A 27,985-nucleotide genomic window follows, 5' to 3' on the forward strand; every position below is an offset into this window, starting at 1 on the left:
ATTATAATTTATTCAAGTTTTGGGGAATCCAAACTATTCATTCTAATATGTATCAATGCAGATTTTGGGGAGGGGGAAGGTTAGGACAACAGAAGAAATTTGCATTTCATAACTTTAAGCTAATTGAACTTCCCTCAATAATTAAATATCCAAGAGTTCAGGAAATGTACAGTATAATTCTGAGAAAGTGAGCACCACTCTTCAAAACTAGCCAAGATGGGATTTTCTGGTCTCTCCTCCACGTCAGTCTTCTCTCCTGAGCCTCTGGTCTCTCGCTCCATCTCTCTATCTCTCTCCTCCTCCTCCTGCCTCCTCCCCCACCCTGCTCTCCTCCGCCTCCTGCCTCCCTCTCTGTCTCTCTCTGTCTCTTCTCCTCCCCCTCCTGCCTCTCACTCGGGGGACCGTGGAGCCCAAACAGTCGCTTGCACCACTTGTTCCCACGCGGTGGCCTGGCTGAGCGGCGCAGAAGTCAGCCGAGTGCCATGGCGAGAGGTGAAGGGGGGCGAGGCAGTGACGTTCATGGCCAGGGGCAGGGCCTGAAGCTGCTGTCATGCCGCATGTCACCACCCCGCCCCCCTTTGCCGCCTGCCGTGGCACTCAGCTGACTTCTGAGCCGCTCAGCCAGGCCACCGCAGGGGAGCAAGCAGAGCAAGCAGCCGTTTGGGTTCCCCCACGGTGGCCCGTCTGAGCAGTGCAGAAGTCAGCCGAGCGCTACAGTGGGAGGCGAAGGGTGTGACTCAGGCAACAGCGCCGCCCAGAGGGAACAGCCAGCATTTCAGCATTACAGAGTCACAGACATTGGGCTACTATATATATGATAAGATTAATATTCTCCTGTTGTTATTTTATACCTAATACAGAAGCTACGGGGAAAAAATGAGGGATTGCTGAAATGAATCTTTCATATTAATTAAAATATGTACCTCAAATGCAGAGCAGGATTTGATTGGGTAGAGGTAAATGTTGGTGACAGTGATTGGCTTGCTTCCACTTCTGTATACTGGTATAGTACTCTCCGATAAAACAGCCGTCCTAATCTCAGATGTCTTCAGTGTTGTGAAAGAATTATTCCAATGTTCCATGTCTGAGATGATAGTTTTCAGAGATAACTTATTTGCACAGTTATTAGCAGTGTGGTCATTCGGTATAGAAGGCCCTAGAGACTGTGAAGTGGTCTCTTGTGAGGTGGATTGGGAGGGAAACTTGATGTCTGATTCAGATAGTCTGGTTGCTATGATGAACTTTAGAAAGGTTTGTGCATCTTCAAAAGTAGACATATAGCCAAATGATATTCTCACAGATCCAGTGGGACGTCCATCAATTATATCTATGTCATCTCCACAGACATGGCCAGCCTAGATTGAAATTTTTTAAAAAGCAATGAGCTATTCAAATAAACTTTTCATTTTCTTTCTCTTTTTGTTTTATAATTTTATACTTTAATCTGCTAACCCTAAATAGAAAAACTCTTTTTAAAAAACAGCATAATGAATACACGAATAGATTAAAAAATGAAAAACATCTTTTCATCTGTCTCATTTACTGCACACAATATCTATCTATGCATCTAACTAAGGTATTTATATGTCCCCAGATACTATATAGATTTGTTTGCAGTAAGACAAACACAAGGATGACCAACCCACCATGCCTTCTCAGAGCTCAATCATCAGCACTCCTATGAATTTGCTGAGTTGTATCTAACATTACATGATCAACATGCAGAACACACTGGAAAACCCCAGGGATGAGTGAGAAAAAACAAGATGGTGAAAAACATGTTAATTTGGCTAAATGAAGAATCCAGTTTAGTCCTACCAATTGTTTATTGTTCAGTCAAAATTCAACAATATGAACTGCTATAGAGGAAAAATAGTTAATCTGGATCACATTACAATCTTCAATTACAAATCTGGAGAATCACAATGGATGAAGTTACTCTGGATTTACACAAGTCTGACTGAAGTCTGAATCTGGCCTTTTGTTTATATTTGTTTCAAAAATGTTTCAAGTGTAGCAATATATGGCAATCTATAAAATATTAACAAGATTAGAAAATAACCACTTTTTATGATGGTCAATGGTAGAACACATATGAATGATCTTTAAATAAAATGTATTGTGTTACCATATCACATAAATAGGAACTTTGGTGGCATTTTCACGATTTTCATGTTCACCATGACATATAGGGCCCTATATATAAAACTGCAGCATCTGCGTATTTGCAGCATACAGTTAGATGTCAGAATGTAATTATGAAGAAGCTACCGTATCAATATGGTCATAAGTTTTTTAACTTTTGAAAAATATCCTTCATAAGCTTTTGGGCTTTGCAATTCATTGTAATATCCAAGTATGACATGTTTACAACTGTGAAGTCCCTCATGGTTTTTTGTAACATATGCTGCATATTTAACCAAGTCTTTTGAATGACAATCAGCAGAAACAGGTCACAAGGGTGCAGCTAGAAAGTTGAAGTTTGTTTATACTTTGGCAATTTAAGTTGCTCCCTACCTAATGTACCTGTAATCTACACAGACATGTCTGATACACATTTATACTGCCACAATTTTCTCTGACTTAAAAGCACTTTTCGAATTGTTTTCCATTTAATTTTTGTCTCTTAGACATTACATCTAGTGGGGAAAGATTAATGGCAGGTCTACACTTAAAAATGCTGCCTTGCCGGGCTGCTCTAGCTGTTAAGTTGATAACTCTCCCATGCAGATGGGGCAGCTTTTCTTATAGACTTAGTTAATTCACCTCCCTGAAAGGCAGTAGCTATGTCAACAGGAGAAACTCTCTCAGGGCATGTCTACACTGGGAAATTATTTTGAAATAACTAAATTCAAAATAATAACTTCTGAAATAATGATTTTGAAATAAGCTTATTCCCTAAGGAAAGCAGGAGTACAGATTTTGAAATAACCAGCCTGTTATTTTGAAATAATGGGCTTGGTAGTGTGGACTCTCCGCATATTATTTTGAAATAATGGGGGTTATTTTGAAATAATTCCCAAGTGTAGACCAAAGCTAGGAAATTATTTTGAAATACGTGTTATTCCTCAGGACACGCAGGAGTTAGTATTTTGAAATAACCAGCATCTTACTTCGAAATAACAGGCTTGGTAGTGTGGACGCACTGCTTACTATTTTGAAATAAGGGAAGTTATTTCCCAATAACTCCCCAGTGTAGACCCAGGCTCAGTGCAGTCTATATGGGGGATTACGCTGGTATAACTAAGGTGCTCAGGGGTGTGGATTTTTCACACCCCCTAGGTGACATAGTTATTCCAATATAGGTCAGTAGTGTAGACTGAACCTAAGTCTTTACTTCTTGAAAATTGACAAGCAAATTTAAGGCACTTTAATAATAAAATAGACATAAGGATAGTATCTAGACTACAGGGTTTTTCAAAAAAAGTTGCCTTTTTTTGAAAAAACATCCCCTGTATCTAAACTGCCTCTGCGTTCTTTCGAAATTAAATGGAAAGAATGCCACGGTTTTTTCAACTGCTGTAAACCTCATTTTACGAGGAAGAACACCTTTTTTCAAAAGTGCTCTTTCAAAAAAAAAAAAAAGGTATGTAATGCGAACTGTGCTTTTTCGAAAGAAAGCATCCAGACTGCCTGGGTGCTCTCTTTCGAAAATCGGCTTGCTTTTTCAAAAATACTGGTTGTAGTCTAGATGCTCTTTTTCGAAAGAGGCTTGCTATCTAGACGTAGCCAAGATGACCAGTACTAATACCCAGAAACTAGAATTGCCATTGTGTGGAAAATTCTGAGATTTCTTCTTTTTTTTTTTTTTTACACTTGGAAACAGAACAAAAAAAATCAAAATTTCTGGTGAAGCAAAAATTAATAAATCTTTTGTTTCAATAGTGTTGAAATATTTTGTTCTAATAGTGTCATTTGGATTAATTTATCTTCAATGTTAACAGTATATATATATATATATATATATATATATATATATATATATATATATATATATATATACATACACACACACACACACAACATAATATTACAAGTAATATTTTAATGCCTTAATATATTAAAGTAAAAATGAAATTGCTCAAAATGACATTAGAGTGAAACATTTTCAAATGTTTTGACTTTCCTAACAAACTCCTATGAAATATTTTGATTTAAAGTAAACTATATTTTTGACAGTCAAAAATTTTTTCAACCAGCTCAAATGAAGCAGGTGCCATTAAAGGAAGGTGCCTTTTGTAAATAGTGTGTTAAACTGAAGTCTAATGAATAACAATACAAACCTACCATCATTATATAAATTGTCTTCTTCCCAAATCTAAAACTCATGTCCTGTGACTTTTGAGGGATATATATACATACTTTAAAGCAACATGTTTAACTATGCTCAGTTTTTATTCTTCCTTTTAAACCTCTCATTATTCAGTTATTTAAGTGATTGTACTAAGCTTCAAATGGATTTGGTACTGACCTGAAGGTTCCTTTTGACATCCTCATTGCTGATTCCCAAATGCTGCTGGCAGGCACCAGTGTTACAGAAACAACCTGTGCGAACATGTATATTGTAGAGACTGGCAAGCTTGTCCACCTTACAGATTTATCAGGACAAACAACAAAAAGAGAGAGATTCTATTAAATATACTAATTTATAAATAAAGGTTGCTAGTTATTTCACTAATAAGTTATGAACAGTTTGGATGGTGGAACTGTTTCCCGATGCGCTGAGGAAAGCATGTATTTTTCAGGATTATTATTTTCAGATGAAGTAAAATGATAAAGGAAGAAATATATTATCACCATGGAGATAACCTGGGACCCTGCAAATGCCTCCATTTAAACAACATGTGAAGAGGTGTATTGAAATCAATTAGGCTCATCACATGCTTACAGTTAAGGACGTGTGCAAGTGTTTTCAGGGTCACTGCCTTACACAGTAACATTATGCATTTAAATGGAAAGAAAGCAGTAAGTGCCTCTTGTGGTGGTGGTAGGTTGGAGGATTCTCTTCAGTTAAATGGGCAGTGTCTAGCATAATCTGGTCCATACCTGGGGTTTCTAAGTACTACTACAATCCAAACAACCACCACCACCAACATATTTCTTTTGTATATCTATATACTCCACAGTATAAAGGAAACTGCCAACACAGGAAATTATTGAAACCAATGAGATTTCTGCATGTTGGAGATTGCTACAGGCTCAGTGGCAGAGGCAATAAGTAAGCAATAGCATGCAACAAGGCAGGCACTAGTTTGAAAGGACAGAAACAGAGACACCTCTTAGAATGTTCCACACAGGACCACTTTGTTCTCCAAATATGCTGACCCACTTACCTTTCCTGATGTTATGCTTTTATGTCTCTGAATATTTCTAAAACTGCCAATTAAAGAAAAAAACACTGAATAATTAATAGACACAAATACAATAATTAATGGATGAATCACTGGGATGAATAAATTATGTGAATAGGAGAGAGAGAGAATGAACATGTGGGTATGCCGGGGGACTGGGAGACCATGTCTGTCTGTACAACAGAATCTCCCACAATGAAGAGACATGTGGCAGGAGATGGGAGCTATGCATTTTAGAACTCCAAGTACTACTACTAAAATATAAAGAAGAAAGAGCATTTGAGAACCATTATGGCTGCCAAAACTCTCTAAGTCAATGGATTTTAAAGAGAAACAACGGGTTGTATGGATAATGCGGGGTACGTGATTAGTGCCGGAGTATGGAACCATGGTACTGGGCAGATAGGTCTGCTGCCTGTGCTTCTGCAGTTTCACTCTCTTATAGGAAACCTAGCTCGGACATGCTTGCTGCAAATCACACCTCCCGTGTGCTGTGCTGTTTAAGATCACAGTGATACCTATATAAGTATATATATAATAGAGGGGATAAGTGTAGAAAACTTAAATTTAAGGGACCGGCTTAAGTTTTACTCCTGAGTTCGCATATTCCTGCTTGCATGATGTTGGCCATGTTCAGTTTACTCTTATAATACACAGTAAAAGTAAGCTTTTGTGGGGATGGATCTCAACATGCACAGTCTCCCATTCTTCTGTGTTCCACACCTTGCAGGATCAAACCCTTCACTCAAACCCACTGAAGAAATGATTCAGTCTGAGTTGATCTTTAGACCTGCAGGAAGCAATCCTAATAGTATCCGGGGCACACAAAGCATCTGGAGCACTTTTATGTATGGACACAATGCGTTTTATACAAGATGCTTGGGTTTTATACAAGATGCTGCATCATGCTTGTCTCTGTTTACATTATATTTCTTATTTGGGGGTAGCATACTGGATCTAGGGGTACGTCTAGACTACCCGGCATAGGAAAATGAAGCGGCGATTTAAATAATCGCTGCTTCATTTAAATTTAAATGGCTGCCGTGCTGAGCCGATCTGCTGTTTGTCGGCTCAGCGCAGTAGTCCAGATGCTCCGCGGTTGACATCAAAGGCATTTGTCGACCTCCCAGGCATACCTTTGATGTCGACCGCGAAGCGTCCGGACTACCGCACTGAGCCGACAAACAGCTGATTGGTTCAGCGCAGCAGCCAGTTAAATTTAAATGAAGCGGCGATTATTTCAAAACAACTATTTCAAAATAAGCATTATATCTTCATGGAAAGCAAGAGTAATTATTTCAAAATAACCAGCTAGTTCTTTCAGAATAACAAGCCTGGTAGTATGGATGTTCTGCTTGTTATTTTGAAATAACAGGAGTTATTTCGAAATAACTCCCTAGTGTAGATTAGGGCTTAGACCACTTACAGAGAGAACAATAAATCTGCTCTATAGCCTTAGATAACAGCCAGCTGACTTTTAGCTCATGCAGTAGAAGTTCATACACTAAGCTCTAGAGATCTCAGGTTTGGTTCTGCTTGTCAGCGTTACATGAACCCAAGCAAAAGCACGAAACATATCCTGATTAGCAAGTGAGAATCAGATCCCAGATCTCTACTTATGATTACTACATCTGTGCAGTATTCCAAGCACTTTTCTAGGAATCAAAGTTATAGTAAAAGGCACATGCTGAGAAAGACTGTTGTGGTGTCATTTAACTTTGTTTTGTCAGGAGGCTTCTATCTAGGAATGGTGACATTTTCTTGAGTTATTTTCTCATTTGGATGAGAAGAGTTGTCATCCTGACACAACAGGGTTTGTCATGGTTCTAGTGACTCGTCGGTGGATCCATCATTGTTAATGATGACAAGCAGGGCAAAAATCATGACAGTTATTTCACTGCTGAAGTTGTTCAGCTTTCAGTTTGGTTTGTGAAGTATATCAAAAACCTTATTCCAAATTTATAATCTTTCTCAAATAATAACCCCTTTTATAGAATCATAGAATACTAGAACTGGAAGGGACCTCAAGAGATCATCAAGTCCAGTCCTTTGCCCTCATGGCAGGACCAAGCACCATCTACACCATTCCTGATAGATGTCTGTTGAACCTGTTCTTAAATATCTCCAGTGATGGAGATTCCATAACCTCCCTAGGCAATTTATTCCAGTGTTTACCCACCCCGACAGTTAGGAAGTTTTTCCTAATGTCCAGCCTAAATCTCCCTTGCTGCAGTTTAAGCCCATTGCTTCTTGTCCTATCACTAGAGGCCAAGGAGAACAATTTTCCCCCGTCCTCTCTGTGACACCCTTTTAGATACCTGAAAACTGCTATCATGTCCCCTCTCGGGCTATGTCTACACAGTTTCCCTCTTCAGCAAAAGCCTATGCAAGTGAAGCGTGGATTAGTATATTGCTGTGCTTCATTTGTATAATTAATTAGGAGCCGTTTTTGCACAAGAACCGTTCTAATTATTTCAGGAAGAATGGCTCTTGTGTGGGGGGTGGGGGGCTTGTGCAAAAAGGAGCTGGGTAGATGGCACCTTTTTACACCAAAACCAGGGCTGGATTACCCAATAGGCAGACTAAGCACGTGCTTAGGGCACCAGCAAAGCAGGGGCACCCCCCCAAAAAGAGATTTTACGGGATAGTATTGTTTTTATTTTGAATTACACATGGGGGGGGCACCATAATCTTTTCAGTGCTTAGAGCCTCTAAAGGTCTTAATCCAGCCCTGGCCAAAACCTCTTGCACAAAAATGGCTCCTAATTAATTATGCACATGAAGCATGGCGATATGCTAATCCACACTTCATTTGCATAGGCTTTTGCAGAAGAGGGAAGCTGTGTAGACGTAGCCCTAGTCTTCTGTTTTCCTAACTAAATAAGCTGAATTCCTTCAGCCTTGCCTTATATCTCATGTTCTCTAGACCTTTAATCATTTTTGTTGCTCTTCTGTGGACCCTCTCCAATTTCTCCATATCTTTCTTGAAAAGTGGTGCCAGAACTGGACACAATACTACAATTGAGGCCTAATCAGTGCAGAGTAGAGCAGAAGAATGACTTCTCATGTCTTGCTCACAACACACCTGTTAATGCAGCCTAGAATCATGTTTGCTCTTTTTGCAACAGTGTCACACTGTTGACTCACATTTAGCTTGTGGTCTGCTATGACCCCTAGATCCCTTTCTGCAGTACTCCTTCCTAGACAGTCACTTCCCATTCTATGTGTGTGAAAGGGATTGTTCCCTCCTAAGTGGAGCACTTTGCAATTATTCTTATTAAACTTCATCCTATTTACCTCAGACCATTTCTCCAGTTTGTCCAGCCCATTTTGAAGTATGACCCTATCCCTCAAAAGCAGTTGCAATCCCTCCCAGCTTGGTATCATCCGCAAACTTTCATTTTGTTTGAACAGCCTTGCTTTTAAAATTACAGGTTGTTTAAAGACTGAGTTGCCATGCCCGGAGTTCAGACAATGTTTAGCAACTAGATTCTTTCTCCTCTCCTCCCATTTTTTTTGTTTGTTCTTGTCAGATAAATCATCATTATTCATTAATTCAAAACCTGGACTTTTGTTCCTTATAAGCGAGTGTAAGAAATCCAGAGGGGAAAAAACCCACTGCAATGTGAGACAAAACCTCTCTCAAATAACACTTTTATTTGACTGGTTTATGTTAGTTTTTAGCTTAGACCAGCCCAAGGACTATTGGCAGATGAAAAAAGAGGCCCATATTAAAGGAATAGAGAGAATTATTTTTAAGACAAGGAAGACCAGTTGAGCATAACTTTTTGTATGAGCTTTAGAGAGCTTCATTAACAAAGCATAAACTCACATGAGAGTCCTGCAAGTAACTCTTACTGATATGAAGCTTTCCTCACACTGTAATTGGACTACTTGAATGAACAAAGATAGTTGGACATAGTGTTGTTGTAGTAGTGTCTTCCCAGGATATTAGAGAGACTAGGTGAGTGAGGCAATATATAATGGACCAAGTGTTGTTGATCAGAGAGACAAGCTTTTGCCTTGAAGAAGAGCTCTGTGTAAGCTCAAAAGCTTGTCCCTCTTATCATTAGAAGTTGGTACAATAAAAGATATAACTTCACCCATCCTGTCTCTCTAAAGTTTGTAGGATCCAATCTATATTCTTTAACTAAATGCTGGATTTTCCCTTGGGCAGATGCTGTTAGGTCCTATTGCGCAGCTTCACCCTAGTAATATGCTACTTACAGAGTTAATTTAATCTCTTTCTATGGTGTAAGCTTACAGCAAAACAAATAGACTATAAATCATCTGCTAGAGTCTGTTTCAATGAAAAACACCTTCAATAATACACATTCTGAAAACTGCCATAAGCAGCAATAATAAGAATAGACCTCTGGTTTGAGAAGTGCAGCCAAGTGTTTGCAGCTCAGCATGTAACAACATAGGCTGCCTTTTAGGAACCAAAGATACGTTCATCAATAAGGGCATGGAAGCGTGAAAAGTGCTAATGGCAGGTACACAGCATTAGGTACTCACATCATAAGTTTTGGTGCTTCCCTGGGTCTGGTGTTTTGAACTAGGGTGACTTGGCTTTCTGTAAACTTTATTTTTTACAATTTAATTGCAATCTAATAGACCTTACAGCATTTTTTATTGATTCTACCCTGAATGTACATGGTCATTAAGACACTACGAAGACCTGGAGTCCTTTCTATCAGTGAACTCTTAGTATTCAGTCCTGTTTCTGAAGCAGTTAACTGTGAGCCTGAACCAGCAGGGTGCCAGGCATTTCCTGAATGGCAGTAAGCACCCTCCTATTCCTCTTGAATTTAATGAGAGCAGAGGACACTCATTGCCTTGCAAGGCCAGGGCCTTTTTGTTTTAACAGAGATAGGACATAGACCACCATTTTTTACTAAGGACATACAGCTAAAATTTCATTCTTCTTTTTCTGAGGTAATTTCTGTTTTAACCACAGTCATTGCTCCTGCTCCCTCTTCCTTTTAATGATGCCATTTTGATTTGCTGTCAGCATTTTGGGGTTTTTTAAATACTGCTCTATTTGTTGTTTACTGCTATGGTTGTGAATTTTGGTCAAATGTATTCCTGAAGGTTTCATTCCTATAATTTTAAACTGAAGAATTCCTGGAGACTCCTGGACAATCCCAGAGGGTTGGTAACCCTATATTACTACTGTGTTTTAACCAGCTAGTGCCTGGAGCACCTAAATTGAGGGGGTTTCATGGATAACAACAACAATATTAATGTCTAATCCAAATATAAATCCTTCTCCATACTTTAGCACTATTGATATTCTTGAGAGCAATACCATTATTGTAAGCAGATTTGAAGTATGTGGCAGTTAAGATTTATAGATACCATATGGTTTTGCATTATTTTAAATCACCAAAAATATAAGACACCAACTCCCATTGGGTCCTTTAAAAATCTCACCTTAAATCATAGGACCCATAACTCAAACCAGCAGTTCTTAGTCAGATGAGTTGTTCCATTATACTCAACAGAACTAGTCTCATGAGTAGTAGTTGTCAGACAGCGCCCTTAATCTTGACATTCTTACAATGTCACACGAATTGGACAGAAAAATAACCCATTCCCGGAGCCTCGTCACAACAATATTTATTCTCTTGGAAGAATGGCAGTTTGGATTTCTACTCAATTCTTAGACTGTGACCAAACTTCAGAGCACAGTATTTCTGGAGTAGGTTTGTCAGATGGATTTGCTCATCACAAGAAATTTCACCGCACACTACTGATGGCTAGTTATAAAGCTGACTTTGTGACACTCTTCTCCAAATCAGCTGATAAATTAATTCATTGATTTATTGCATGAAATTGGAGAGAAAGTAAGCTAGCTCACCCAGCTTTTGACTGTGAAATGTTGCGGCTGCTGAAGATGCATGCTTAATCTTGTTTAATGTAATTTAATCCAGAAATAGGTCTGAAGAGAAATCAGCACGTTTTCAAATCATTATTCAAAAGAAAGGAAAAAAAATGGCATCCTTGTTCTGTTACTAAGACACAAAATCAGTTTCATCAGATAGTTTTTGGCAAAATGATATTTTTTGTACAAAACATATGCCTTCCATCTCAAGGTGCTAATTTCTAGTTGGGACAGTTCCTATGTATAAAGGTCTGATTTTCTTCTGTAGTCATTTACATGTGTTTAATTGCAGAGTAGGTGTAAAACATGCCCAGATCAGAATGCTATCAGTTTACATCCACCCAGCACTTACTTTGCTTCAGAACAAGTGCACTGGGTAAAAGGCGCTGAAGAATTAGACCTTAAGTATATATAGGAACGGAACACTGGGTGTATTGAAAGTAGGTGTGGGAATGGTAATATATTAGGTATTTTTGAATTGATGTATGTATGATATTTGTCTACTCTGGTCTACCTAATGAGGTTTCTCAGGGCCAGGAAAAATTTCCATGTCAGCAATGCCATAGGTAGGTTGATCTAACCCCCATGTAGATGTGACTAGTTTGATTGTTTGGTGAGTGGACTGTTGAGCTCCCATCTTTCAAAAAGGTAGATAAACTGCATTGAAGGAAGAACACCTTTGGTTAAAATAGAAAGTATCTATACTGCAACAATACACTGTAGCTGTGCTTCTATAGGGCAGACCTGTCCTTAGAGATGGGCATGATCTGGTTCTGAACTCTTCTAAACCTCCTGTATGCTTTAAAGTAGGATTTTGTTTCAGGCCAATTGCTAATTGGTTTGAAATTCTGTATATTAAATCTGCATCTGAGCTGCATCTGAAGCGTGATGAATGTAGGGGAATGTGGCACATGCAGCACAAGCCAGCATCATAAATGTATTCTTTATTGTTGGACTGAAGCTCTAAAGTGGAGATTAAAAATTCTCGCTGTTGGGAAAAATATCAGCTAGAGAAATGGATGAAATGCTAGGTGTCTAGCAGATATAGAGACCTCTTCTAGAACTTCTGCAAAAAGGCTGGTAGACTTGGTGGAATCGTCCAATAGCGGGCAATATCATGGAAAAGAACAGTAAATCAGAAAATGGAAAAACTTAAAAAACAGCAAATAGTCTAGCAGCACCTTAAAGACTAACAAAACATGTAGATGGTATCATGAGCTTTCATGGCACAACCGATAAGTTTTTACACTTACAGGCTAACTTGGCTACCCCTCTGAAGCTTGAGAAAATGTACATAGTCATCCTGTAGAACCCTGGCCTAGAAGATTTCTGCTGCTTGATCACATGCGTACGATAGAGTCCCTAAGATCTGTGAAAGTTAGTATTCAGAGGAAGACGTTTGCATCTGTCAAATCCAGAAGTTGACAGATGTTTTTGGACTGAGGAACTACAGTGCAAGAGAAGATTTGAAATACTGTCTTGATTCTTAATTGGTGATCTTGCATCTTCTGTTTGGTGCATCTTGTGAACTGGAAGATTCAAGAACTGAATTTCAAAAGGCCACATATGCAGTCCTAATGAAGTAACCAAGCAAGATGATATCCTTGACTTAGTGATTCAGCCAAACTCTGGAGTCTTCCCCTGTAAGGGGCATATTGCCATGGACCTATGTATCTCCAAGCAGATCTCTCCCTGGCTACTCATTTACCTGCATTCAGACCCAAATACAATTTGAACTCATAAATAGGCTATTTTAAATGCCATCAGCATAGAAATAAAAAATGCAAATAGAAAAGCAAAGAAATAAAGCACCTTTGCCATCATAGATAAGTTAACCGGAACTTCCTCTCACAGGCTGAAGCAGGCATATGTTTCCCAATATGCACCTCTAGCCAGTCTTCAGGATAATTATGATGCAACAGATTATAGTTAGCAAAGCAAAAATACATGGCGTGAGGGTGGGGAACAGGGCGTACAAAGCTCTCCTGTCCTTTTGTACTCCTGCAGAAGGACCATCTAAAGTACTGACAGAGAAAACTAGAATTGTGATAGACAAGTGGTAGTGGCAACTCTAGCCTGAACTTTGGGTGGGAAGGATGGTGCAGTAGATAAGACCCAGTGATTCAGGCAACCTGGTTTCACGTCTTGGCTCTACCTTCAGACTTCTGGTATGACCTTGGGCAAGCCACTTAATCTTGCCTGTGCTGCAGTTTGCCCTCTATAAAACAGGGATAATAGTACATCCCAAGCTCATAGGGCTGTTGTGAGGCTAAAATTCCATGCTTGAATGTCAGGTGCTCAGATATGACAGGGATGAAGCCATATGAGGACTTGAGAGATTTCCCAAAGAAACAGGAAGGAGCTGATAGTAAGATGGAGCCTTCTCTTCACTGGCCAGTGGAAGTGGACCAGAGGGTTGAAATTGAATTCTGCATGCTTTCTAATGGCAGCAGAGCTGCTTCTCCACAGTCCCAGGAGGAATTTCAGCAAGGCCTGCTGCTCGTGGGGATTCTTGCTGACGCCACTTGGTTTCTTCTCACATTTCCTCTTCCCCTCTTCAGTGGAGTCAGTGGCTTAGAGCCTTACTATGGTTCTGTATCTACATACTTTTGCTTTATTGTTCTCCCTCAGATGCTTTCATTTTAAGACCTGCATGAGTCTCCTTCCCTTACCTCCATCACAGTTTCCCTAGCAACACAAAGCACACAAGGACATTCAAAAGGAGTGATGTCAGACAGCCTCCTCAGCACAGCGTTGGATGCAGCTTTGTAAGCGTAACCCATTCTTACTAGCAGTTCAATAGTAGCAGATTTCAGACACACCTGCTAGGATGCTTTTTCTTCCCACAGAGATGAACTATTAAAAAGAACGATCCTACCTGATCCCTGCCACCCAACTTGCCCAGCAAGTAAGAGATCTGAATTAGCTTGCCAAGGATGGGCTGCTACCATATGTAATCTAATCCCTCTACACAAGCACAGCATATCTCTGGCCTGCATGCTAGGCTAATGAACTCAGAATCCCCTGTTGGGAGAAATGACTTTTGATTCCTAATGCCACATAACTAACTTCCATGAAATGTAAGCAGGGACACACACTGTAATGGCCCATCTTGTCAGTCTGTGATAACAATACACCATTATATTGACAACTCACTCTGGCCTACTGCTGCACAAACAGTTCTTTCCCAGTAGTACATGAAATAATGCAAATCACCGCTGTGGCAAGGGTGCCTCTCATGAGATGTCTGCCACACAAACTGATGAGAACCAAAGTAATTAGTGGAGTTTTAAAGAGAGTCATTGCAACAATCTTTTTTCTCCTTGTAATCTTGTTTGCATTCTACACCACTGGTCTATCAGCTGCCCCTAGTTTCCTGAAGTCTTAACAGCTAAATCAATAATGAAAATCAATACTGAGCAATCACCCCGGTAATTTTTAGGTTGCTGTTGGGAACATGGCCAAAAATCCCATTAAGCAAGTTATTAATATTTTTTTCCTTGAGTCATCGCATTTAATGTAATGAGTGGATATGTTCCAAAAAGCATTAGGGTAAGTAATTCAGAGTCTTTTGTCCATCTTGTACAGACATATTCTGTGCTGGAATTAAAAAGTGATTGTTCCTCACTCCTCCAATAACTTTTTAGAAGAAAAATAGTGCAGACTGTCAACTTATCCTAGACAATGATCATTTTACACAATATCTAAAAATGTAGGTGAGTCAGAAATCAATAAAAAGTGTATATATATATATATATATATAATTTTTTTAACTGGAAAGATCTCTTAATGAAGTTGCTTTGTCTAAAAAATAAGCCCACCTATATCAATGAGATAATGTAAAAAGGACACTTTTTTGCTGCTTAACATCAACCCACTAGCATCTGTAAAGATACCAATTATAAATTTCATGATGAGTACAGTAATGTAGGTAAGCTGACTGAAATCCTGTCAGTGATTTCGTCAAATTGATCTGGCAACTTCTTTCCATTTGTAGGGAATGCAGTAGTATTTTCATAGCTATAAGCAGGTCTGTCTTCTAAAAACACAAACATCTACTAGTCCGGAGTAGGACTGGCACATTTCTGAAACACAGGCTGGTCTCTGAGGCTTCGTCCACAATATCAAGTTTGTTGACAAAATTTATGTTAACACCTGAAAGTTGACAAAACAAAAATCATCAGAGGGTATTTACATTTTCTCCCTCTGTCAACAGATAATGTCCACACTGGGGGCACCATTATCGACAGCGTGGGTATGTATCCCACAGTGCAGTGTTGTGGAAAGGCAGAGATGATTCCTCCATATCTTGGGATTCCTTTTGAGTTCTTCCTCAGCCTACTCAGCTGCTAGGAGCAGAATGATGAGTAGCTCTGTGAGCTCTCTGTGCTGAGGAATGTCAAAGCAGCACAGCAGCCTGTCCCCCTCCTTGCAGCAGCTGTCTGCCTGCTGCTGTGCTCCTAGTGCAGGGCAGAACAGGAGCATTCCAGTGATTTGCTCTTTCTTTGTTCTAAGGTAGGGAAGTACAATTGTGCTTAAAAGATAGGAAACTCAGGGGCCTATCTCCCCTATACCTGGGCCATTCTTATGTTCAGGGCTCGACAAATACGCTCGCCCGTGGAGAGTAGATTTTACCAGCTGGCGAGTGCAGGGGTGGACTGGCCCGGTGGGCCCTCGTGACAAGCTGGGTGAAGCCCACACTACGGGCGGCGTGGCCCCATCCAATCCGCCGGCCAGTGGAGGAGCAGAGAGCTGCCAGGGAGGGGGAAGTGCGGCGATTCTCAGCGCCAGGCTGCCTGCGTGCAGCTCCAGCATGAGGAGGCGGGACGCGAGCCAGAGGGCAGAACGCTGGCAAACGCCAGGATGCTGGCACAACGTGGCGTCCTGATGTCACGGCCGGCGACCACCAGATTAAAAAAGGCTCCAGCAACCCCGCAAAGTGGAAGGCAGAAGCCAGGTAGGGGAGGGAAAGGGAAGGGAAGGGGCGGGACTTGTGCTGTGCTGTGGGAAGGGGAAGGGGCTTGTGCTGAGGGGAGGGGAGGGGAGGAGATCAGGAGAAGAAGAAGAAGAAAGGGGAAGGCACCAAGGAACAGGTGTGCAGGAGAGACAAATGCCAAGTGCAGACAATGAGGAAAAGGGCAGGAGTGGAGGTGTCAGTGGGAGGGGGGACAGGGTGATGCTGGGAGAGGAGAGGGTAAGGGCATTGGGGGCTAAAGGGAGGAGGGGGAAGTGCTGGGAGAAGGCTTGAAAGAAGGGGTGGGCATGAGGAAGGTGGGGATGGAGCAAGGCATGTGTGAGGGCACAGGGGCATGAGGGGAATGGGGGCAGAGGGTGGTGAGGGGGTGGGTATCAGGGAAAAAGAGGGCAAAGGGGAAAGGAGCAGTGAGGGAAGGGGGAGGCATCAGGAGAGTGCAGGTGCCTGGGGATTCTGGGGGTGAAGCAGAAGGGCAGACACCTGCAGGGGACAGACCAGCACCAGAGGAGAGAGGCAGGGCAGGTGTGTAGAGGGAAGTGTTAGGAGAGGGGATGAGGAGGGGTAGCTCACATGATCAGAGTGGGGTTACTGGAGGAGTGGGCATAGAGGGGAGAGAAGGGCTGGTGGAGGGGGGCAGTTTTCAGGAAGGCTGAGGGCAGTGAGAAGGGCAGGAGTCAGGACAGCAGAGGAGGGTGAGGGGTTGGGGAGCAGAAGGCACCAGGGATGCTGATGGAGCAAGGGGAGGAGACATGGTAGCAGAGGGAAAAGGTAGAGGTTTATAAGAGAGGGTATGTCTACACTACCCCGCTAGTTCGAACTAGCGGGGTAATGTAGGCATACCGCACTTGCAAATGAAGCCCGGGATTTGAATTTCCTGGGCTTCATTTGCATAAGCGGGGAGCCGCCATTTTTAAATCCCCGCTGCTTCGAACCCCGTGCAGCGCGGCTACACGGGGCTCGAACTAGGTAGTTCAGACTAGGGTTCCTATTCTGAACTACCGGTACACCTCATTTCACGAGTTCGAACTAGGAGGGTAATGTAGACATACCCATATTTATTAATAACTTATTAGTAATTACTGTTCTTTTTCTTATTAGGAATTTATTAAAAAACCACTTTTGGGGGGAGGGTGGCGAGTCCGTTTTTTGTCTGTAGAGTAGGGTTCTCCATAATTTGTTGAGCCCTGCTTATGTTCATAACCATTTTCAGCAGCACCTAGGATATGTGCAGCTGTATGCCACAGTAAAAAGCAAGCTGGACAAGGCCTTTCTTTACAGCCTCACCCTGCCAGGGCTTTTCCCTGTAGCCTCCCCCCTTTCAGGGTCTTTCCCTGCTGTTGACTCTTTCCTTGCAGAAAGGAAAGGTCCTAGCAGCAGGGAACTGATGGAGCCCTTCCCCACAGACTTCCTCCTGCCTGAGCCTTTTCCAAATTCCAGAATCTTTGCCTGTGCTAGGGAAAGGCTCCAGCAGCGGGGTGGCAGCAGGACACCACATGGCTAAAAATAGCAGCACAGACAGGAAGGCATGGCTTGGGTGAGTGCTCAACTTGCCTAAGCCATGCCTCACTCGCTACCCTGCTATTTATACCCATTCAAGGGGGACTACTTATGTATGTCCTCTTCATGGTGCCAAAGGAAGCATGCAGGGTAAATATAGCTTTATTGCTGAAGCTGACCACAAAATATCTGAGCAGTGTTTTTAAAATCATAAGAGAGGTGAGGCGGGCAAAACTCACTAATTGGTAAAGTTACAGTCAGGAGCCTTTCAGGAGAACTGAAATATTCACATTTCCTATTTTTTACAATGGCCAGGGAGGACACATTCTTGTTGGGCCCCTAGGCAAGGTGGGGAGGGACCCAGCTCTGTGCTCAAGAAAGGGGCGGAGCCTCAATGGAAGGCTGTTTCATGTGTGGCAAAGTCTGTACTATTAGATTATGTCTACACTACAAGGTTTTTGTGCAAAAACCGGTGGAGAGTCCACACCTCAAGCGCGTTTTTGCGCAAGTAAATCGGCAAAACAGAGGGCTTTTGCCAATAGAGTTATTCCTCTCCCCACAAGGAATAACTCCTTTTTGCGCCACAGCTCTTGCTGTAGAGGGGTTTTTGTGCAAGAAACCCCTATCGGCAAAAGCACAGGTGCTCTGATTCTGTGAATGGCCATCAGAGCTTTCTTGCTCAAGAGCGTCCATGCAGTGTGGACACTCTCTTGCGCAAAGGCACATTGCTTTTGCAATGCGCTTTGAGATCTGGAGGCGCTTTTGCGTAAGAAGTTTTTGCAGAAGATCTCTTCTACAAAAGGCTGCTTGTGCAAAAACCCTGCAGTGTAGACTAAGCCTAAGTGTCAAGGGTCTAGTAAACAGGTGACCTCATTTTTGTGACATCACAATAAGCACAACCACATCTGGTGTTAATTGGCTCCCTACTTGGCAGTCTCAGTAGAGAAGAAAAGGATTGTTACAGAGCTACATTGGTAAAGCAGTGTTGGGAAACCAGTCCTGCAACTTCTCACATTGTACCATCACTTGAAATAAATGGGGGTCTTTTACAAAAACTTCTAATGCCTATGTTTTAGTTAGTAAAGTCCATAAGATGGCTTCTTTATGGAGTATCACCATTCTGCTTGGTATATACTTCAAAAGCTTGGCTGTGTCTAGACTGGCCACTTTTTCTGGAAAAGCAGCCGCTTTTCCGGAAAAACTTGCCAGCTGTCTACACTGGCCGCTTGAATTTCCACAAAAGCACTGACGATCTCATGTAAGATTGTCAGTGCTTTTGCGGAAATACTATGCTGCTCCCGTTCGGGCAAAAGTCTTTTTCCAAAAAACTTTTGCGCAAAAGGGCCAGTGTAGACAGCAGAGATTTGTTTTCTGCAAAAAAGCCCTGATTGCGAAAATGGTGATCGGGGCTTTTTTTTGCAGAAAAGCGCGTCTAGATTGGCCTCGGACGCTTTTCGCAAAAAGTGCTTTTGCGGAAAAGCGTCCTGCCAATCTAGACGCGCTTTTCCGAAAATACTTTTAATGGAAAACCAGAAAATCATGCCAGTGTAGACATAGCCCTTGTGAGTCAAATGCAGGTGTCTTCAGTTCACTACTACCGTTGGTTGCAAATGGTTGTGTACAGATAGCTTTTCTGAGAAGAAACATTTTCAGGGTAAGGAACAGGAACCCTAAAAGCGTCCCAAAGAAGAAAACTGTAATTTAGTAGCATTTAAGAGCAACACTATTACTTAGACTTCTAGATAACAGTAGCCAAGCCCTGGCTAGGAAAGCAAGCTTACATGAAAAGACTGGGACATGAGCAAAACCTTGTGAGTGACTACTGTTTTTGGAGTCTCCAAATAACTTTTGTTTAAATAATTTTAACTAGCAGCAGTGTACAGGCAGTCCCCGGGTTACGTACAAGATAGGGACTGTAGGTTTGTTCTTAAGTTGAATCTGTATGTAAATCGGAACTGGCGTCCAGATTCAGCCGCTGCTGAAACTGACCACCAGTTCTGACTTACATACAGATTCAACTTAAGAACCCCAAGTCAGCTGCTGCTGAAATTGATCAGCAGCTGATTCCAGGAAGCCCGGGGCAGAGCAACTGTGCCTCGGGCTTCCTGTAGTCAGCGCTGGTCAGTTTCAGCAACGGCTGACTTGGGGATGTCTGGGGCAGAGCAGCTGGGGTGCTGCTGGGTTGCTCCAGTAGCACCGCTCCTCGGCGCTACTGGACCAACCCAGCAGCACCCCAGCTGCTCTGCCCCAGGAGTCCTGATTCAGCCGCTGCTGAAACTGACCAGCAGCGGCTGAATCAGGACGCCTGGGGCAGAGCAGTTGGGGTGCTGCCGGGTTGGTCCAGTAGTGCCCAGAGCGGCGCTGCGGGACCAACCGGCAGCGCCCCAGCTGCTCTGCCCCAGGGTCCACAACAAAAGCCTGGTCTGCTGGGGGGGGCACACTAGCTGCGCCCCCTCCCCCCAGCAGACCAGGGACACAGGGAGCAAAGCGGCAGCGGGGGGAAGGGGTGTGTGCCTCGCCTCTGAGGCTTTGCTCTAGCGCCGGACCGCTTTGCTCCTGGTGTCCCTGGTTTGCTGGAGACGGTCCACAGCAGACCAGGGGCACCGCGAGCGAACCCACAGCAGCGGCGGGTTCCCGTGCTTCTGAGGCTTTGCTCTGGCAAAGCCTCAGAAGCGCGGGAACCCGCCGCTGCTGCGGGTTTGCTCCCGATGCCCCTGGTCTGCTGGAGACGGTCCCCAGCAGACCAGGGGCACCGGGAGCAGCTTTTCTCGCCCCGGAGCTCGAGGTGGCTGACCGCTGCCTGTGAGCTCCGGGGCGAGAAAGCCCCGTTCGTAAGTGCGGATCCGACATAAGTCGGATCCGCGTAAGTCGGGGACTGCCTGTACTGAATGGATTCCAGTCCAGTAACTAAGCTGCCCATTACATTTATAACATGTTTAATATTCAAGTAAAGTTTCTTCAATAAACAATATTTGAAAATAGAGATAACCGTCAGTAAATGCAAAGATATATTTAAATAAACAAATGGGATAACAGCTCAACTTTTAAATTATTTCACTTTCAGCTCATAACTTCTAAACCTTCAGGCATTCTAAATCATACCTATTGGGACAGCATGCTGTCAAGAACACTGTCACCCTTTAGAGATGTAATCATGACAGAGTCTCATTTGTGTGTTAGGCTTCAAGGGGATTCATTTATTTGATCTTCAACATTTGAATGAAGTGTTTTCTCAAGGATCAATCTGCAGCCCATGGCAATTCTCTCACTGCATAAATGACCCTGTGTATGTAATTCAAGCATGTTTGTGTTTTAGTAGCACAATCTTGTTAACTGTGGATGATAATACTTTGACAATAGTAAGGAGCGGACTTTAACATTGGTAACAGGCTAAGAATTGCTTCCCTTCAAAACTCTGCATAGACAAAAGTTATGATTTTCCTTGCTTTCATGTTGCAGTAGCAGTGTTAAATGTCACATATTTGATTGCTTGCCTTTGAAATCTTAAATATCTTGGACTTATTTCCGAGTTTTGAATATTGACTAAGTTATGTAAATCTCAAGGATTAACTGTAAGCTTGGTATCCTCCAAAGAGCCTGTCACTTTTACTTTTAAAGTCTTTCTGGCCAAATGCAAATGCTACAAATAAAACTCTCTCAACCCTTGCCATAAAATTCTGTGTAGAATGAGTCACTCAGCTATTGAACACTTGTCAAACCACATTATTGGTGCTCAGAAACTAAGGCACACAAAAAATACCAGACGGAAGAAATGATTTGAATGATTAGTTATGAATACATTATGTACAGAATGGGTATCACCAGTAATAAAATAAAACAATTAGGATTTTGTCTATTTGAAAAAATTAACTGGAACACAATTGGAGTAAATAATTAGTAGTTAGGTATCTACTAGTAGACAGGAACTTCTCAGAAGTATTATTCTCCTCACGTAGAAATGTTATCCCACTTTCCCTGAATTAAATGCCACCTCGAAGACCAGGGCCTAAATTAACTGACCTCTGAGCCTGGTGTCTTCCCAACACAAGAGAATTAAGTTTACACCAAGGGTGATATGTATTGTATGCCAGTTAATCATAAAATCAAAGACAAACATTTAGTAGCTTTCAGATCATCAGGCCACAAGCATGATTACACTAAAGTAAACATTTCCATACTCAGAAATCAAACTATTACCATTGTTTTCCAATTTGACTAGATCTGTCTGTATCAGACATCTATAAAAATAACGCTGTAGATACAAAGCAGGTGAAATTTGATGCACTGCATCTCCCCCTTTTATCAAATCAAATTTTTTGACTCTTCCATCTATTATACAAGATATGTGAAGAATGTGACTACATATAAAAGTTCGTATATATTCTTTATATTGAAATGTGTTATTTGTGAATTCTAAAAATGCATGAAACTATACATTACTTTAACTAAACAATTAGCCTAACATTTACTGCAAATATAATGTTGCCAACATGTATTTTTAAAATTACTGTAAATGTGGTTCTTCAAGATGTGTGTGCCCAGCGCATTCTGATAGAGGGGCAGTGCTTGGCCATAGACCCTACCCCCATGGCCATAGACCCTCCCCCATGGCTATACAAGGCAGAACTTCTCTGACCCTCTGTAAACCCCATATTCTTCCTAGTGATACTTTGATAAGATTATGGCATCATTATGATGCATTTTGAACAGGATGGAGCATATGAGATGTCACCAGAAAAGTTCTGATATGCTCAATGTGGTTTTCTTATTTTTATGCCTGTATCATTTTTGTATTTGACGTTATGAATAGTGCCAAAGTATCTGCATGAAACATACAGTCACATAGGGGTGACGCCCACTAGGCAAGATGCTTTCAGTTTAAATAGCTGGTTGTGAAGGGCCCATTCAGAGTAATGGGCCACTGAGGAAAAGAACAGACCTCAGGAGACGTGTATCCCCCGCCTGGTTAGCTGTCCTGCAGATGTTTCAGCCAGCCTGTAAGTAATGGCTGCTATGAATCTGCAAGGTCATGTAGCCAGTTCATGTCTCTGGACTCCTTTTAGGGTGCCACAAGTCAAGGTCTGAGAGAAGCTCTGAAAAAAAAAGAACTAGAGATGGAGGTGGGGATCACAAGCTGCAACGCAAGTGCGGCTTGTGGCTTACAAATCTACATGCCTGTTTGTATAATCAGTTAGGGTGAGAAACTTCCAATTCATATCCAGTCTTTCTAGTATCTTAGGCTTAGTTTGTGGTTTTCTTTATTTACTAGGTAATCTGCTACAATCACTTTGCTATCACTTACAATCACTTAATATCTATCTTGGGTTAATACAAGCATATTGTGCCTATTCCCGTCCAGACTAAAGGAGGGCTGGACTCATTAATGAGCTTACACCAGACAGATCCATGTGCAGTGCAAGATGGCATAATTTTGGGTTTAAATACCAGAGGGATGTGTGCCCAAGGAGACGGAAAACTGGCTGGTGTCTGCTGCTGGAACTCAGGTGACAGTCTGGGTGAGTGGTACCACTTGCTGTCATGCTAAATGCTAGGGCCTACATAAGGCTGGCTCTGCCCCCAAACAGAGAGTGTGTCAGAGAGGAGTTTCTGCAGTTCCCAACACTTCTAGAATGCACCCCGGGGTGACAACCTGTCCCCCCTCCCTAAGTTTCTTACACCAAGTGCCTAGAAAGGAGACTCTGAAGCAGGGAGGACAGAGGGTGATTTGTGAAATACACATTTGCACAACATCTCAAAGAATCACAATTGCAGTAAGTAATCCTTTCTTCTTTGAATAGGTATGGCTGTGTATTTGACTTTGGTGACTCACAAACAGTACTCCTCAGAAGGCAGGCCTCAGAGTCTACCAAACCAAGGACTGCCAGACCACTCTTCCAAAACCTGCATCCAACTTGGAAGAATTGGTTAAGGCATCATGAACATATATAACAGTGACCATATAACAGCCCTGAAATGTCCACTATGGAAAAGTAACTGAGGAACACCATGGCTGTTGCTCATGTCCTGGCAGAACGAGATAGCAACTGCTGAGAGGGAGTAAGCAGGCAAGCAAGCTGCCATGGGATGTGAGGGAAGATCCTCTGATAGATTGGTAACTGGTGACAAAATTTGCAGATGATATAAAATTACTCAAAATACTGAAATCCAAAGCTGACTGCAAAGGGTTGCAAAGGGATCTCACAACAGTGGGTGACAGGGCAAGACAATGGAAAATGAAATTCAATGTTGATAAATGCAAAACAATGCATGTGGAAAATATAATCCCAACCATACAGATAAAATGATGTGATCTAAATAAACTGTTGCCACTGAAGAGAGAGATATTGGAGTCTTCGTGGATAGTTCTTTGAAAACATTCACTTGATGTGCAGGGGCAGTCAAAGAAGTGAACAAAATTCTGGGCATCATTAAAAAAGGGGTAGATAATAAGAAAGAAAAGATCATATTGCCTCTATATGAATCCATGGTATGCTTACATGTTGAACACTACGTGCAAGATGTGGTTGTTCCATCTTAAAAAAAAAGACATATTGGAATTGGAAAGGATTTTTAAAAAAAGGCAACAATAATGATTATGGGTATGAAACAGCTTCAGTATGAGGAGAGAGTAATAAGACTAGAACTTTTTAGCTTTGAAAAATGACTTAACGGGGATATGATTGCAGTCTATAAAATCATAATTGGTTTAGAAAAAGGAAATAAGATGTTATTTACTCCTTCTCATAACACTAGAACTAGGGGTCACCAAATGAAAGTAATAGGCAGCAGCTTTAAAACAAGCAAAATGAAGTATTTCTTCATAAAACACAGTTAAGACTACAACAGGGTTCAAAAAAGAGCTAGATGAATTCATGAAGGATAAGTCCATCAATGGCTATTAGCCAAGATGAGCAGGGATGGTGCCCCTAGCTGTTGTTTATAAGAACCTGGGAATAGGTTGGATGGCTAGCTGATTACCTGTTCTATTCATTCCCTCTGGGGCACCTGATATTGGCCTTGGTTGGAAAACAGGATACTGGATTAGATGGACTTTTGGTCTGACACAGTATGGCCATTCTTATGCAGTTGAAACTATTTCACATGCAGTGTTGATGCATGGTGTTAGCCATTTAGAGACTGTCTCTGAAGAGACACCTTGACCTTCCATTCAATCAGCATATGACACAAACAAATGAGGTGAAGCATGAGATGGTTTAATCCTCTCCAGATAAAAAGGCTTCATATCACCTGACATCTAACATCATTCTCCAGAACTGAATGGATTTAAGCATGAACAGAGGTACATTTACCACTTGTTCAAATGAAACTGAGTAACCACTCTAGACAAAAATTTTGGATGTAGTTGTAAAGTCATTTTGTCTTTGGAGGATTGTATTTAAGGAGTTACAAGCTCTTCCTGAATATGGTATCACTACCTGGAACACAATTTTGTGACATAAAGTGGAAAGGGACAGACAAGGTGCTAGGGTTCAGGTAGAGGTCTCATTAAAGCTGTTTAGTACAGAGCAAAGTTCCCACAGAAGAACCAATTCTCAGACCAGAGGATGTAGAAGAAGGAATCTTTTAAAGAATCTTGCTACTATAGCACTGGAGAAGACAGATCTTCCATAAATGGTGTGATGAAATGCCGATATTACTGCCAGATGCAGTTTAAAAAAACTAAACACAAACTCCAATGACTGAAGCAGCAGATATTCCAAAATACCCTGGATGGAGGCCAGTGTTGGCTGAAAATCACTTCCATTTTGCTGAACAGGCCATCCTGGTATAGGGTTTCCTACTGTGAAAGGAGATCTGTGGGACAGTGGCCAAACGCTGCTATTCCTCTCAATGCAGCAACTGAGTGCTGCAGACAAGATTCAGCCTTGTTTTTGGGTAAGTCAGGATGGAAAGGAAGCGGTATGCGAGGTTGAAGAGAGATGGCAAAAAGGGGGGGAAACCAACACTGTATTGGCCAAGCCAGGGAAATGAAAATGACCTTGGCTCTCTCAGCCGAGAGCTTAAGAAAGAAATGAGGAATAATTGGAGATGGTGGAAGGCACACAGGAGAGCCCACTACCAGCACAGCATCTACACAAAGAAGAATCTTTATCATCCTTTCATTTAACATACTGATGTCAGCAGTGATCTAGTCTAGTGCACTGGCCTGTGGACACTTGGCGGTCTGCAGACTATGTCGAAGATTTCTAAAAGGTTCCACATCTCCATTCTAAATTTTGTAGGGGTCTGCAGATGAAAAGAACTTGAAAACCATTGGTCTACTGCAATTCAAAATCCAGAATGTGCAGTTGATTAAATCATCTTTTTATGAGCAGCTCCAAGAGCAAGCAGCAACAATGAAATTACATGGCTAAAGAATATTTTCTCTTGAGAGTTTAGAGCACTTTTTAACGTTGAAAACGTTGTTTGGATCAGGCAGCAGTCATGCTTATTTTTTGCTAAGCACTGGTGGCAACTCAAAGGGATTGTTAAATGCCTGTCCCCAACTCAAGTACTGATGCAGTGAGAAAACATAAGTTTCACATAATTATGATAATAATTAATAACTCCACTATCTTTTTTTAAAAAAAAATCATATTCCTGCAGCGATCCTTGTGCCACTGTGCAGCAGGCTTAAATTTTAGGGGTTTTCTAAACCGGACAATGAATGCGATTTTAAACCATTACTCTGTTCATATAACCATGAAATAAAAGCTTCCTCAAGAATATTACTGTACATATAAAAGCAATTATTACCGCTAAGCTGAGGTCATTCTTTGTTGGGGAGATTTTGTTATTTTGACATTTGGTTTCACTACAATTTGGAAGCCCTGACATTCCCAATCACACGGTTCCAAGGACCTAGAAAGCCTTGGGCTGTGTCTAGACTGCATCCCTTTTTCGTAAAAGGGATGCAAATTAGACATATCGCAATTGCAAATGAAGTGGGGATTTAAATCCCCCCGCTTCATTAGCATAAAAATGGCTGCCGCTTTTTTCCTGCTCAGAGCTTTGGCGGAAAAAAGCGCCAGTCTAGACGTGGATCTTTCGGAAAATAAAGCCTTTTCCGAAAGATCCCTTATTAAAATGAGGGATAAGGGATCTTTTGGAAAAGGCTTTATTTTCCGAAAGATCCGCATCTAGACTGGTGCTTTTTTCCAGCAAAGCTCTGAGCCGGAAAAAAGCAGCAGACATTTTTATTCTAATGAAGCGGGGAGGATTTAAATCCCCGCTTCATTTGCAATTACGATATGTCTAATTTGCATCCCTTTTAAAAAAAGGGATGCAGTCTAGACATAGCCTTGGTGTCCAGGAGTCCAGGCCAGTTAGGCAGGCAGATGGCCAAAATTCCAGGCAAACAAGCTGGCAGGAAACCAGGCTGCGTTCTGTTGCAATTTTGTTAAAGCTGAACAGCCTCCATACAATATTTCAATTTGGACAAACAGGAAAATTTTGACAAAAACTGTTTTTCCGCAGAATTTTTTCGCCCGTCTCCAATAATTATCCATACTGGTAAATGGGGACTAATCCCAATATCCTGGCCAAACTCTTACATTTCTGTGGAATCCTTCAAGGCCAAAAACATTCAAGACCTCAATTTGTAATCTCATCTAAAAGGGCAGCACATGCAGTAACATAGTACTCCCTAGCACCTCGGCTGGAGCACTGGTTGAAGGAAAGAGAGAAAGATACCTGCTATACTGAATCATCCCCACCCGTCAGACTGTTAGGACTAAAGCTTCATCTACGCCAAGAGCTGGAAGTGTGATTCTCCTGCTCAGGAACACATATTCACGTTATCTCTCATACAGCTAGCACAAGTATAAATAGCTGGGGAGTAGGAGTACCAGCTGACCCATACCCACCTGTTTCAATGAAGTTTGTACACAGTGTGTCTCAGCTGTGTCACCATTGACACCACCCATCTACTGCAGCTACACTGTTATTTATACTTGTGCTAGTTTGGTGAGAACTAGTGTGAGTACAATCACACATATTGGGAAATCACATCCCAATCTCATAGATATAGCCATAGATAAACAGTACAGGATAAACTGAGGCCAACTTTTTCATACTCCACTGCAGATCCAGCATTAAAAACTGCAATAGCTGTTGGCATCAGGTATTATACACACTGCATCCTGCAGACACTTTTATTGTCCTATCTTTCAATTACTTTAAAAATAAATAAACACTAAATGGGTCATGTAGACGTACGAAGAAAAACATACACATAGGGAAAATATTTTTATGTACAATATAAATGCTGAGGAG

At 41.7% G+C, this 27,985-nt stretch overlaps 1 protein-coding gene across 2 annotated transcripts in view; it reads right to left on the bottom strand.

Moving 5' to 3' along the window:
• The window catches only part of MOCOS (molybdenum cofactor sulfurase), a 353,074-nt gene that overhangs the window by 66,061 nt on the left and 259,028 nt on the right, over window positions 1-27,985 (bottom strand). For both annotated transcript variants that reach the window (XM_089776481.1, XM_075921610.2), the window contains 2 exons: window positions 4,472-4,588; window positions 924-1,355 (listed from right to left, as the gene is read on the bottom strand). In XM_089776481.1, the coding sequence (XP_089632607.1) occupies window positions 924-1,355; window positions 4,472-4,588 (549 nt within the window). The remainder of the gene's footprint in view (window positions 1-923; window positions 1,356-4,471; window positions 4,589-27,985) is intronic.

This window comes from Pelodiscus sinensis, chromosome 2 (genome assembly GCF_052426305.1).
Source record: "Pelodiscus sinensis isolate ZL-2025 chromosome 2, ASM5242630v1, whole genome shotgun sequence".
Lineage (NCBI taxonomy): Eukaryota > Metazoa > Chordata > Testudines > Trionychidae > Pelodiscus > Pelodiscus sinensis.